This window comes from Perissodus microlepis, chromosome 7, assembly GCF_051167445.1.
Source record: "Perissodus microlepis isolate ML-2025 ecotype Zambia chromosome 7, ASM5116744v1, whole genome shotgun sequence".
NCBI classification, from domain to species: domain Eukaryota; kingdom Metazoa; phylum Chordata; class Actinopteri; order Cichliformes; family Cichlidae; genus Perissodus; species Perissodus microlepis.
In genome coordinates, this window is record NC_140467.1 from 12,845,186 (window position 1) to 12,858,768 (window position 13,583).

General features: G+C 38.0%; 1 protein-coding gene across 2 annotated transcripts; it reads right to left on the reverse strand.

The window, feature by feature from the left end:
• Positions 1-3,348: 3,348 nt before the first annotated feature.
• Positions 3,349-13,546, reverse strand: ppcdc (phosphopantothenoylcysteine decarboxylase). Of its 2 annotated transcripts, XM_084933506.1 has the most exons (5): positions 13,316-13,545; positions 8,824-8,919; positions 8,357-8,485; positions 8,093-8,261; positions 3,349-5,311 (listed from the first exon to the last, which is right to left on the reverse strand). In XM_084933506.1, the coding sequence occupies exons 1-5, from the start codon at positions 13,439-13,441 to the stop codon at positions 5,223-5,225; spliced, it is 609 nt and encodes a 202-aa protein (XP_084789632.1). In that variant the 5' UTR covers positions 13,442-13,545; the 3' UTR covers positions 3,349-5,222. The 2 variants fall into 2 exon arrangements, with proteins under 2 accessions (XP_084789632.1, XP_084789633.1); XM_084933507.1 differs by lacking the exon at positions 8,824-8,919 and having other exon boundaries at positions 13,316-13,546.
• Positions 13,547-13,583: the final 37 nt, after the last annotated feature.

The following is a 13,583-nucleotide window of genomic DNA, read 5'->3' on the forward strand; positions in this document are numbered from 1 at the left end:
GGAATGATTCCCCCCCATGGATAATTCCTCAGATCTTCCCATTTCCTGTTACTATGGCATTACAGCTCTGGGGTAACCAACACAAGCCATCAAGGCAACTCACACATCATCAAACATACAAGGCAACAAAAAAGGGAATATTAAACATATACAGTACATAGCTTTGGGACGAGACATGTGATAGACATGTAAAGCTAAACATGACAAGCATGTTTATAAATAGGTCAGAAATAACTTAGACACTTTTAGAACAACTGCTGGGAGCCAAGTCTGTAAATGATTGCACAGGATGAAAAGATACCGATTGATTTGATCATGTTTTTATTTAAAGAGGCCCAAACGGCTGCCCCTTTATAACGGATAACTCCGCACAAATTAACTCGCAGTGGAATCTGCAGTTTTGCATTTGTAGTGGGCATTTCCCCGTGTGAGACCTCCCTGTTTTAAATGTGCATACATATACAGATATGAATGTTTTAAGATAGAGAATTTCAGTGAAGGCTTTACCAACATGGGTCACATTTTCTTTACAAAAGGGTTGTATCCCAGATGAAAGAAGGCATACAAAGAAAGCAATAAATGCATCAGCAGTGCGTGGTTGACTCAAATCCAGAAGCGTGTGGGAAATGCTGACTAATTCTTAACTAGTCCAAGTCAGATTTTAAACACAGATTACAGCCTTTCCAGGTTTGTGGTCTGTAAGAGAGCTTTTAGAGTAAATTCTAAAGCCACCACACACTGTGATTGACATAAGATGTACATCTATAAATTTATCTGTGTGTAAAGTGTAGGAAAGTGTGCATAAATAATACAAAATATTATTTATGCACATAAAACACACTCCTGAGTGAATGTGCATGGTGTTTACCACTTTTAAGCATCTCAGAATGGGTAAAGCAAGCTGTGGTGACACAGGGAGCAGAGCAGGTGATCTCTCAGGATGCAGTTTCTGATGAAACACGCTTAAACATTCCCAGAGGTCACAAACACACACTGAGCCTAGAGACTGCTTGGGTTGCATCAGACACTCGTGTCAGATGTGTTAGTGAAAGTGCATACATATTGACACACAGCCTCACCCTATAGTGTGTTGACAGGAAATTTGTTGCAGGAGTCATATGATGTTCAAATGATATTTTTTCTCCTAATGAGACAGTTAACCTGTATAATTCTGATACATCACAGCAAAGACAACACTCAGCTTTCAGTAGACAACTACAAAAATGAATCCACATTTTAATAGCTATAGTAACAGGATTAAAGTAACTGAAGTTATGATTGTGTCTACAGTTAATATAACTGTGGTAAAGTTAAATGTTTAAGGTTATGCTTAAACATGTCCCACATATACACTCCCAGCAAGAAATAAATATGGCTTAGGTACATTGGACCTTTTAAACTCAATGAACTGCAAATGTATTTTTACAGCCCCAGGACATTTTAAAACCTCACTATCTGAGGTTTCAAATCGCTCCCGTTTCTGATCCTTCTGGTTTTAAGATTTGCAGACTTGTTATTCTTGCATGCTAGTTTGTCTACTTATGTCTCATGTCTGTAGATGTCTATCTGAATAAATATGGCTGCTATTATATGAAGGGAAGTACTGATTCATTTTAAAAGGTTTGAGCTTGCTTTGAACTAAAATTGTACTAATACCAGTTAGTTGACTAATCTTTTAAGTAACTGATACAGCTAGGGTTTAACTGTTCATCACTGCTGAAATATGACAACACACTGTCATGTGATGAGCCGGTATGTTGCAGAGTCACTTTCTTGCTGAAGGTATCGTGTGTACTTACAGAAACTCCTCGGTTTCAGACGGTGAATTCTTGCAAATAACACAATAGGTTCAATTGATTGTGATATTTGGGAGCTATCTTTAGTTAAGCATGTGTTAAACTGGCAGCTGGGGAAAAAAAATTGTTTTTGCAAGTGCAACTTTGGCCATTTCATATCACCTATCTGAAGTTTTCATGATATGCACCCAGTTCTTAGAACACACTGTTCATTCCCATTAAGCACACCTGCAAGCTGCATGCTCCCCCACAGTGATATCAAGGCCAAGATGACACTCCCCTTGTCAGAATGGCTGATGTAATATTTCTCCAGCCTCATTAACAGAATCAGCCAGCAGCCAATAGCAGCAGGACAGGTTATGGCTCAGGGAAGGATGCTTTTCATTTGGGGAGCCATTCACATCGCTCCATGTGCTGCAACCTCGACAGCTCAACAGTAACAATCCCCTCAGTTATTTGCAAGCCAAATTTCTCTCCAGTCCAACTGGATTTGGAGGAAGCAGGAAAAAAGTACGATAAAATATTACCCTCTACACAGCCTAGAAAAGTTAAAATAAACAGAACAAAAATGCACGCACACAAAACACGCAGCATGCAGCTACAAATTAGAAGAGAGGGTTTCTCTTCAGTAGAGACGGGAGGTATTAATGCTAAAGAGACAAGTTCAGTTTGATGACAAGGAAATAAAGAGACTTCCTAGTGCTGTGTGACCAGGGAAATTTGAGCAGTTCAAAATAACACCATAGATCTTTAGGGTAATGAGGGTAATGGGGGAAAAAAAACAAAACATAAAATGATAAACATAATGTACAGCATGACGTGGCTGACTTAGATTGCAATACAAAGTATCCTGATCTCTTAAATGGGGGGTAGGCCTACTTGTCCCAACATAACACTACTCCAGACAACTGCCACCTGCCAGGTGCACTTTCAGTTTATTACAAGTAAGACAGTTGTGTACCGTCTGTTTTCTCTGGACACAATCCAGACCTGGATGTTTCACTTTGTTAGGAGATAGAGGGCTTTCACAAAGATAAACATGTCTTACACTAATGCGATCCATGGGTTTCGTCACTCTTGCCCTTTGGACATCTTGTAAAAGCATTTGGGGAAGCGGTTCTAAAAAGATCAAACCATCTTAAAGTAAACAAAGAAAATTTCCAAAAATGCACAAACAAAATGAGGATGTATCGTTGTTACCAAGTCAAGGATTTCCGTATCATGACAGTTTTATTTTATGTGGTTCTGCAGTAAAACCAGTCTGTCAAACTGCCTGGTGGGAAAAGAGTTTCTGTTGCCTTGTGTCAGATAATTAATCCCAGAGGCACCAGGACAGCATCTATAGAATTAAATAAGAAGGATGTTGTTCACACTATAATGTATGACATGGCCAAAACATGGATTTAATGACTTTTTGTTTCATGCAATGCTTTTATACTCATTTGCAATTCTATATTTTTACTTTTGTCATGGTTCCCCATATGACCATCTAAAGGATCTCTCACTAATATCATACAGAGCCCAGAACAGAAAAGTGCAGTCTGAATCAGCATTATATTTTATCATTTATTTTATATACACACACACATATGAACAACCAAGCTTACATATACACACCATGGGCATGAATGTCATGGTAATTTTGGGCTTTTTATTATTTTAAAAATTCCCAGAGTGGAATGATTGTTCACCATTCATCTTCAGTGACTTTAAAAAACAAAAAAACAAGAATTCATTTTGGATTGTCTCTTATCCACACAGGGTCAAAATATAAATGCAGGCTCAAATATATACATGCACTTACTTACATTTTTTAATAATTGGTGCTGAAGGTTCTACAGTGTCTTAGGTCGACAAAGCCAAGGTCTAATAACTCGTCGTTAGCGACTGATTACAACTTTTAGTGACTGAGAGGGTGCCAACCAAGAAAGAAGCTCTTCCTCCAAAAGCAACACCTTTAAGCTCGACTGAAATTTGCAGCTGTCCACATGTGAACAAGCCTTCTGGAAAAAAGTTTTATGGTCAAAGATGTGAGAAAGATTGAGACAATAAAGAGGTATGTTTGGAGGAGCACAGGTGTGGCTTTCAAATGGACAAACACTGTAGCAACTGTCAAGCATGGTGGTGGTAGCAGCATGCTCTGGGGCTGTTTTGCTTCCAGCAATACTGGCAGAATATTAAAGGAGGAGGACTACCTCCAAATTCGTCAACTTTTTCTCAAATCAAGAGCTGGACAGGACAACAATCCAAAAACTAAACCTGGTTTTGGAATAGATAAAGCAAGCTTCAGGAATCACCTTCCCCGACCCTAATGAAAATGTGTGGACTATGCTTAAAAGGAAAACAACCAGAGTTAGAAATTCTCATGCACCCAATTCTTGTTGTTTTTTTTTAAGTCATTAAAGACACATCCTGTATGTCTGATATGATTGATTATGCTCAATAATCAATCCTGGAAAAAGGACACTTCAAAGAACTAATTAAAACCCATAGAAAACCCCAAATTACCATGGCTTTCATGAATCTGATGGGAATACATGACTGAAATTTTAACTTGTTGCACTTTTGTCTCTTTACCTTTGATAATGACAAAAATTTCAGTTCCTTTAGCAAAGAAACAAAATGTATAATCACACATTTTACAGCTTGGAGTATAAATATGGCCTTTTTAACAGGTATATTATTAGATGTTCATTTAGGGTGGTACTTAGCAAACAGTAATGTGGCATGTCGCAGTTTTCATTATCCTTATATCTACATCTGAATACGTCAGCTAACATTAAACAAAAAGAATAAACAATCAAAGGTAAATTCAGAGGAAAGCCTTTCCAGGAAAAACAAGTCGAGCACATCGTAAACAGGCTCAAACTGTCTGTTCAAGTCAGGAAAAAATGCATAATACAAAATGCACTTTCATGTCATCTCTGAGAGATGCAGCTGTTGCTACCTTATCTTTTATGTTACTTGGGATACCAAATAATGTGTTACTATCTAAACAAATAAATATACAAAAAAAACAACACAAAACTGTTTAAAATGTACCTCAAAAAACTGATGGTGACAGCTAAAAATTAACGTCTCACACTACCAACTTTTTTGTTTTTAACCTCTGGGCTGATCAGGCTCCAGAGGTGATATGATGGGAATTAATGTTGAAAAAGTCAATGCACGTCTTTGAAATGTAAAGCCGCTGTGCCCCAACAGGTTTAACAATACCAAAAGAGGATTTAGAGAGATGTCAGTCATGATGTTCTGGACACACCCACCCATTCTAAGAAGTGAATTTATGAAGTAAAACAGGTGAAAGCAAGTAAATGAGTTTACCATGGGTGTGTTGGACCGTGGCAGTTTGACAAATCCAACAACAAGGCATAGTGTTTGTTTTGCTTTGGCCTTTGGTGTTTGCTTGGATGTACAATATGACGTTCATGCCTCCAAAGATGACTCATCTGGTTTCTGAAGATACTCTTTGACAAGACTGACAATTGTCGATACTTCTGCCATGGCACCTTTACCTATGGAAAAACAAAGAATTATGAGCTATACAAATGTCTTCTGCAGAAAACTATAAATCAGTCAGTGCCTGAAGGAAAATACAAAGAAGACATGTACACGATTGCAATGCAAATGCTCATGCACATTCTTCACATTCATAAATACACTACACTATACTCAAGCTGTTTGCATATAAATCTGAGCCAAACCCCACCGATGAATCAAAAAGACAGCACTATTAGCAACAAAGCTCATAGGCACAGCTCCACCATTTTATTTATTCTTTTATAACACTTTATGCAGCACGTCTCCAAAATAGATGAATTTATTAGAACATTATTTTTGAAGCTATAACTGTATCCATGTGTACATCTGCACATGTTTGTGCCAATAAAAAATGATTAGTCATTAGATTAATGTACCAAGGTCAACTCTATGAATTGACATAGTATCAGTCAATGTCTTAAACAATCTAGGTGACACTTCATTACTTTTCCACTACACAGAAAGTGGTTTACAAAGCCAAGACGTAAACATGACATTAAAAAGTCCAGTGTTAGATATCCTTGAATAACATTGTGAAGGGAAGTTGTTCCCACTGAATCTATGTCTAGCCTTTTGTCTTCTGTCCAACTTTCTTTGCACTTGCTATAAGACTAAGTCATTAAAATTAGTACTTTCAGTTCCTTATATTAGCACTTTCTATGCTTATTTATACTTTCCTGTACTCTTAGTGGATGTTAATAGGAAACTTCTTTTGACTTAGCTGAAAACACAGCTTAATAAACGGCAGCCTAGGGCAACTAGAAGCAGGATAATCAATACTTACCATGAACTATAGTTATATATATTAGGTTATATTAAAGGTGGACACTGCAGCTGTGGACAGTGTTTTTTCCAGAAATAATTTCTCAGAATAAAGTAGTCGACACAGCTGCTACAGATATAGATTTAGCAGATGCAGCAGCCTCACACAGCATGTTAAATATGAACGCTAAGTATCAGCAGTGCTGTCAGCATTGGTATCCAGCCATCCAAGCGTTTTAGGAGATAAGCTCCAGTTAGCAAAAAACAACTAATTGTATCAACGGGGAAGAAAAATGAAATGAACGGAAGTTGTGAAGAGTTAAGTAGATAAAATGGTAGCACCTTATACAAAAATAGACCATGCAACAAGTTTTTGCATTGTCTTAAAGCACATGAACTACAAGTATATGACACCAACTTTAGAACTTGTACGATCTATACATTTCACTTGGTTGCTATTTATGCTATAACAGTCTACTGCTTTAGAGTGCATGGTTGATCACAACAACACACGCAACACAAAACGTAGCTTCTACCAGAGCCACAGAAAATGGTGTCAAATACGCGTAGCATTTTCCATCATGGCCTATTCATTTTTACCTTGTGGTGAGTTTGAGTGCTGGGTTATTCTTGAAACTACCTTCGTTGTAAGACATGCCATGTCATCCTACTAAGTCTAAACACTGGTAAGATGTTCACATAGTTTGTCTAAGTCTCTTAATACTTTGCTTAGCCACATGACAGAATGAAAAACAAGTCCTTGATACAAAAAAAGGAAGGAGGCAGTTTTAGATGTTCTTGGATAATCACTTTGTACCACAGTTATCCCTTAAGTACAGTGTCTTTGGAAAGGAACTGAAATATGCCTCTCGTAGGTAACTTACTATGTCAAAGTATATGTGACACAGTTTAACAGTGAGCACTAAGCAGGTTGATATGACCTCACACACAGCTGGCTACTGTGCCTGGTAATTAAGAGCAATTGACGAGCCACTTTAATCTAAAATCATCCTGGGGATAAGTCACCTTATCAGAAAAATAGGAAGCATGTGGCATGTGATTTGGAATAAGGTCTGTTTACCTATAGCAGCTAATAGTCACAGTGTGCTGGTACATAGTGTACTTTTTACAGCCACAGGACACTGAAATCAACACAACTGGTGAAGGAGAATTTGTGTTAAGGAAGAAGGTAGAAAAACTAGCCTTTGAAACTATTTTTTTAAAGGTGAGATTTAACCTCTTGTTTTATCTGCCTGTGATGCTGTGTGTCACCTGGTCTAATCACTGTTACATGCCACTCTCCTTATTCACCTTTGGACCCCTGATGTCATATGATTTACTCACTACTGTCACATTTCTTGCCTGCGCAGTTCAAGTAGTGTTTGCTCCTGCTATATACTATATATAAAAGGAGGACGTAACCCACATTCATCCTTAAAGAGGCATTTTTTTTAAACTGCCAGCAGGGGGGAATTTCCCCTGACTGCAAAAAGTAGTCCAATCATATAGACGTGCATGAGTTTTTATACTCCAGGTGAAGACACCTGGAGTATAAAAAAAATACAATGGCAAATGTATGAGCTACAGATATAGTTACAGGTTTACAGTAATAATAAATAAATAAATAAATAAATAAATAAATAAATAAATAAAGACAAAGTTCAAGATGGGTGTAGTAAAATAAGTCACTGGCTCCATGGCATGTGTGAATATTAATCTCCAGCTATTTTAAAGCCATAATAATCATGTCAGTCTTTTTTTTAAGGAAATTGTAAGATACTCACTTGAGTAAGGCTCACAAATGTGAGAATATGATGTCTGCTGTTGCATAATTCTAAGTCTAATTTTGGGGGGGTCTATTAACCACATGTGTAATAAAATATGTAAATATTATTGTAAATTTCAACCCTTTTTCAATTTCCTACGATCTGAGAGTCTAAGTAAATATTAGCAAAGGTTAAATATATTTAGTTCCTCCTCATATTAAAACTCACCTTCATCTCCACACACTAGCTTTTTGGCAACGCAGGGGATTTCCACATATCCAAACTCTTTCAGTCTGGATACCTGCTGGGCTGTAATAGGATGCAGCCACATAGCTGTGTTCATTGCAGGGCAGAAGAGAAGAGGACGACTGGTATCCCAGGCTCTTACCACAGACGTCTGAAATGACAAATACACATAAACCTGGAAATAATTTCACAGAAATTCTGCAATAAATTATTATTTGCAAAATCTTTAGTGTTTCATCTTCTTACCAGCAGATTATCACAAATACCACTAGCAATCTTTCCAAGAGTGTTGGCATCAAGAGGGGCAATGACAAGTAGGTCTGCCCAACGCCTTAGCTCAATGTGTAGCACAGGGTCAGATCTCTGTTTCCACAGCTAAATGAGAGACATGCTGTTTGAAATGCATCCAGTTACACAGTCACATCTTCACTTCTGTCTGGAATGCATAAGTTAAACCAGTGTTTTTATGTCTCAGAATTCTCACAAGTAACTCCAGTGTTTTCAAGTTAATAATGGGCAACTCATACCACATTTCATTTTGCTCAGTATGGCACTGTACAGTATTCCTTCACCTGTTTTATTTGAAGAGCCCAAGCTGACCTTCGTATTGATTATATATGTCATGTTAATTTGTCTTTTCTATATATATAGCTATATATGTTTTCAGTGTAATAATGGCTATATTAGAATATCATACTCGAGTTAGTTATTACCTCCCATTCATCTTTGTCACTGTAGATTTTGACTGAGACCTCAGCAGAATTATAGAAGTGCTTGGCATGCTCTGTCGTGACTACTCGTACATCCACCTACAGCATGACAACATAAATGACAGTGACATTTTACTACTGCAAGACAGACAGACAGACAGACAGACAAAAGGGAGGGAGACACACATCAGTAGTATGAATTTCCTGTTCCACCACATCCCATTTAAAATTGAGATCTGATGACTGTGGATGCCTGAAAGCCACTTGTGTACAATGGATTCACTGTCATGTTCACAAACCAGTTTAACATGATTTGAGCTTTATGGCATGTTATCCTGCCGGAAGCAGCCATCAGAAGATGAGTACTCTGTGGTCATAAATGATAGACCTAGGGCTGGGCGATATGACCCAAAATTCATATCTCGATATTTTTTAGCTGGGTGGCGATATAAGATATATATATCTCGATATTTTTTTAAAGCCATAAGTTAAGAACAAAAAGAGAGTTCTTAGTCACACTGTGTCCCAGATGTCACACAGGCATTTTTATTTACATACAGCATAGATTTACATGAAGAAATTACTCAAAAATAAATTATCAGCATTTATTAAATAATCATGCTCCATAAATAAAAGAAAACGATGTTGTTTTTGTGCATAACAAAAAGCTCATAATTGTGCAGTCAAAATGTAAACTAACAGACGCTGAGCATAATAACAAAGACAGATTTCACAGCTGCTCTGTTCCCAACTTCTACTGCCTGACTGACAGCCTTGAGTTTGAAATCCGCTTCGTAACCATGTCTCTTAACAGGTGCCATTTATGGCCCTTATACACACACAATACGGTAATTTAATAATAATATTAAAAAAGATTTGTATGTGTAAAAAAGATTTGTGTGTGCGTAAAAAAGATTTGTATGTGTAAAAAGAATTTGTGTGTGCGTAAAAAAGATTTGTATGTGTAAAAAAGATTTGTGTGTGCGTAAAAAAGATTTGTGTGCGCGTAAAAAAGATTTGTGTGCGCGTAAAAAAGATTTGTGTGCGCGTAAAAAAGATTTGTATGTGTAAAAAAGATTTGTGTGTGCGTAAAAAAGATTTGTGTGTGCGTAAAAAAGATTTGTGTGTGGACTTAGCCCAAAAAAAACCCTGCAAGTTACAAGTACGAATTTTGACCCTATTTTTCTTCCTTTCATCTGATTGGTCAATGTCATGTCAATCACAAATGTAACAATCCAATCAGAGAACAGATGGGTTTGGCTGTTGGAGGGGCGCTTTTTTTGAACTGCAGGTCTTTGAAGGGAATAAATGCCCTTTTACATGCCAACCCAGCGTTTTCCTTCATTACCACGAAGGAAAACAGTCTGTGGTCGTCCGAGTTTGGTGATTTTTGTGTCACAGGTCTACGTGTTTAATATAGGGACTTCCACAGCCTTTTCAACAGCGCTGCGGACCGCGGGGTGGGGGCGGGCAGTGTTTTGGAAATGACAGTCTTCATTACAAAGCTTTCTTCGTTATGAATTAGCAATTAGCATACATGTTTTTATTGAACATTTGAAGAACCAGCAAAAAAAACAGAAACTCTTGTAGAGGACATAAAGTCAGAGATAGACAAGACAAGGAGCAGGTGCATCTAGTACAGGTAGAGCTGCTGCAAAAACCCACAGAGCCCAGCAGCCAGCGCAACAAATTCTGGATCCTTTGCTTTTAGTTAGCAGTTAGCATTAGCAGCACATCCTGCGTCCGATGTGAAAGGACTTTTATGCTGCGCACTGTGACTCACAGCAATGGTCCCGGGTCAGCCCTGACTTTGTGTTAAACTAATCCTAAAGTAATAATGGTATTTCTAACCACTGATATAGCACAACTTTATCCTTTCAACAGCTGCTGAAAGTTAGGGGACCTAGCTGCTATTGGATATTTATATAGAGATCCTCCAGCTTCAAACTGTATTACCCTTCAAGGACCTGCAGTTCAAAAAAGCGCCCCTCCGACAGCCAAACCCATCTGTTCTCTGATTGGATTGTTACATTTGTGATTGACATGACATTGACCAATCAGATGAAAGGAAGAAAAATAGGGTCAAAATTCGTACTTGTAACTTGCAGGGTTTTTTTGGGCTAAGTCCACACACAAATCTTTTTTACGCACACACAAATCTTTTTTACACATACAAATCTTTTTTACGCGCACACAAATCTTTTTTACGCACACAAATCTTTTTTACGCACACACAAATCTTTTTTACACACACAAATCTTTTTTACAGATACAAATCTGTTTTACGCACACACAAATTCTTTTTACACATACAAATCTTTTTTACGCACACACAAATCTTTTTTACAAGTACAAAATATTTATGACCACATTTTGAGCCCATACCCGTGTACCACATAAAATCGGTTCGCGGTCAGTAAGCACAACCAGAATTCATACATAAGGCGCGCTGTCAACTTTTGAGAAAATGAAAGGATTTTAGGCCGTGGCGTTAGCGTGGTTAGCGTGGTTAGCTTGCTAACACGTTGACGCCGTCCAGCCCCACAACTCGCTAACGGAGATTTGCCGTGTCCATCTTGTCGCTGCCTGCAGGTGAAGCTATGGGGGAGGAGGGGGAGTTGTGTTCAGTGAAGGAGAGGCGAGGCCGAGCAACGTTGCGTAGAGACAAAAGTGGACGAAAGACAGGCAAACTTGTGGCTCCACAAGTATAATTATAACGTAACATAGACTATATCGATATAAAGGATATTGTCACATCTTATATCTCGTATGAAAATATATCGATATTTTTTAAAAACTCGATATATCGCCCAGCCCTAGATAGACCTATTCATAAAATATTCTCAGGTAGGCTGTAATATTTAAATGATGACTTAAATGTACTAAGAGGCCTGGAGTGTGCCAAGACAATATCCCCCACAACATAACACCACCTTCAGCCTGAACAATTGACACATGGCAGGATGGATCCATGTTTTATGATCTTTATACCAATTTCCCACCCTACCATTTGAACATTTTTCCAAACTTCTGCTGTCCAATTTTGGTGAGTCTGTATGAACTGTAGCCTAATTTTTCAATGTCTAGCTGACAGGCATGGCACAGGGTGGGGTTTTGGCTAAGGTTCGATGAGTTGTGCATTGAGAGATACTCTTCTAGTACCATGGTTGTAACATGAGGATTTTGAATTACTCTCCTCTAACCCTGGACGTCACAAAGGCATTTTCACCCAGAAAGTTGCCATTCACTGGACATTTTCTCTTTTTTGGGCTGTTCTCTGTAAACCCTAGAGATGACTGAGTGAGAAATACCAGTAGATCAGCAGTTCCTGAAATACTCAGAACAACCTGTTTGCGGCCCACAAACATGCCACGTTCAAAGTCACTTAATTCACCTTTCATTGCCATTCGGATGTTCAGATGAAGTTAAGCAGGTAATCTTGACCATGTTTGCATGCCTAAATGCTTGAGTTGCTGCCATGGGATTGGCTAAATAGATATTTGCATTAAAAAGCAGCTTAATTGGTGTACCTAACAAAGTAGCCAGTGAGTGCAGATAGAGTCTACATTGGTATGAATTTCTGTTTACTCTAAGTTTTTACATTATTATAGAGTATTTTTAAACAACTGTAGGCATTTGATTGCCTTTACCACTAGTATGCTTGAATTAATTCATCAATTGTTTTATAATTAGCAGGGCTTGAGCAGGTGAAGTGTTCATTCTTTCTCAAGTAAATAAATACGTCATACTAGTTGTTACAGAGAAGATTTTCCTACAAATGACTGTTTAATTAAAAAAAGAATGATGTTTACAAGACATTACTGCTTCCAGTGACATCCGTGATCCCACATCATTTTGTTGGAAATTAAATTGACTGATTGGGGCATTATGTCTCTCTGCTCCATGGGATGTGCATCCATGCACATTCTCGCATGTTAAACTCAAATGAAGCAATTATTCTTAGTTTGTCAGGCCAAATATTTCTCTCTACAGGTATTAGCTATTACACATACAATTTAAAATTATTTGCATTGCTATGCAAACGCATAGCTTCATCACCCCGTTTACTACAAAAGTCCTAACACACTTTATTTAGTATATTGCAAAACCTTTCCCACACTAATACCAACACTGTCATATATTATCCCCGTTTAACATTTACGTCTTCAAATGTCGTTTTCTCTATTTTCATGGACGACCGTTGTGGTTTTTAATTAACAGGCAGATATTGCTGGCTCAGATTTGCTCTGTTTATCAGTCTGAGACTTTTTTTTCTGCGACTGGATAAAAGAGCTATAATAACTAGAATATACTGCTGTTTGTAGCGATGCTGCCTAACATCCCCATCTTGCGGTAAAGGTGAGCTTATGCGTATTATGCCACTTAGATAAACAATAAATGTATATAGATGCTTGTGCTATTATTTGCTAACTATGTACGGGGAAAATAGAAACATTCATGATATGCAAACATTAATTAATATGAAGCAGCTCACCCCGGAGAGTTCAAGAAGCTGGGAGACCAAAAGAGGCAGTTTCAAGGCTGCGACGCTTCCTGTCACTCCAACAAGGACATTAAATGTCCTGGAAGTTTTCAACAAATCAGTTTTTAAACTTGACATGTGGTCGTCTTGCTGCCTGTCAGCATGACACCGCCAAAAGAAAAATTAGACAAGCTGTCGCGTTCCTGTGACACTTCCGTAAATATTCACTTAGCCAATCAGGGAAGAGCACGTCTAACGTTTGTGCCTCCTGCACGAGCGC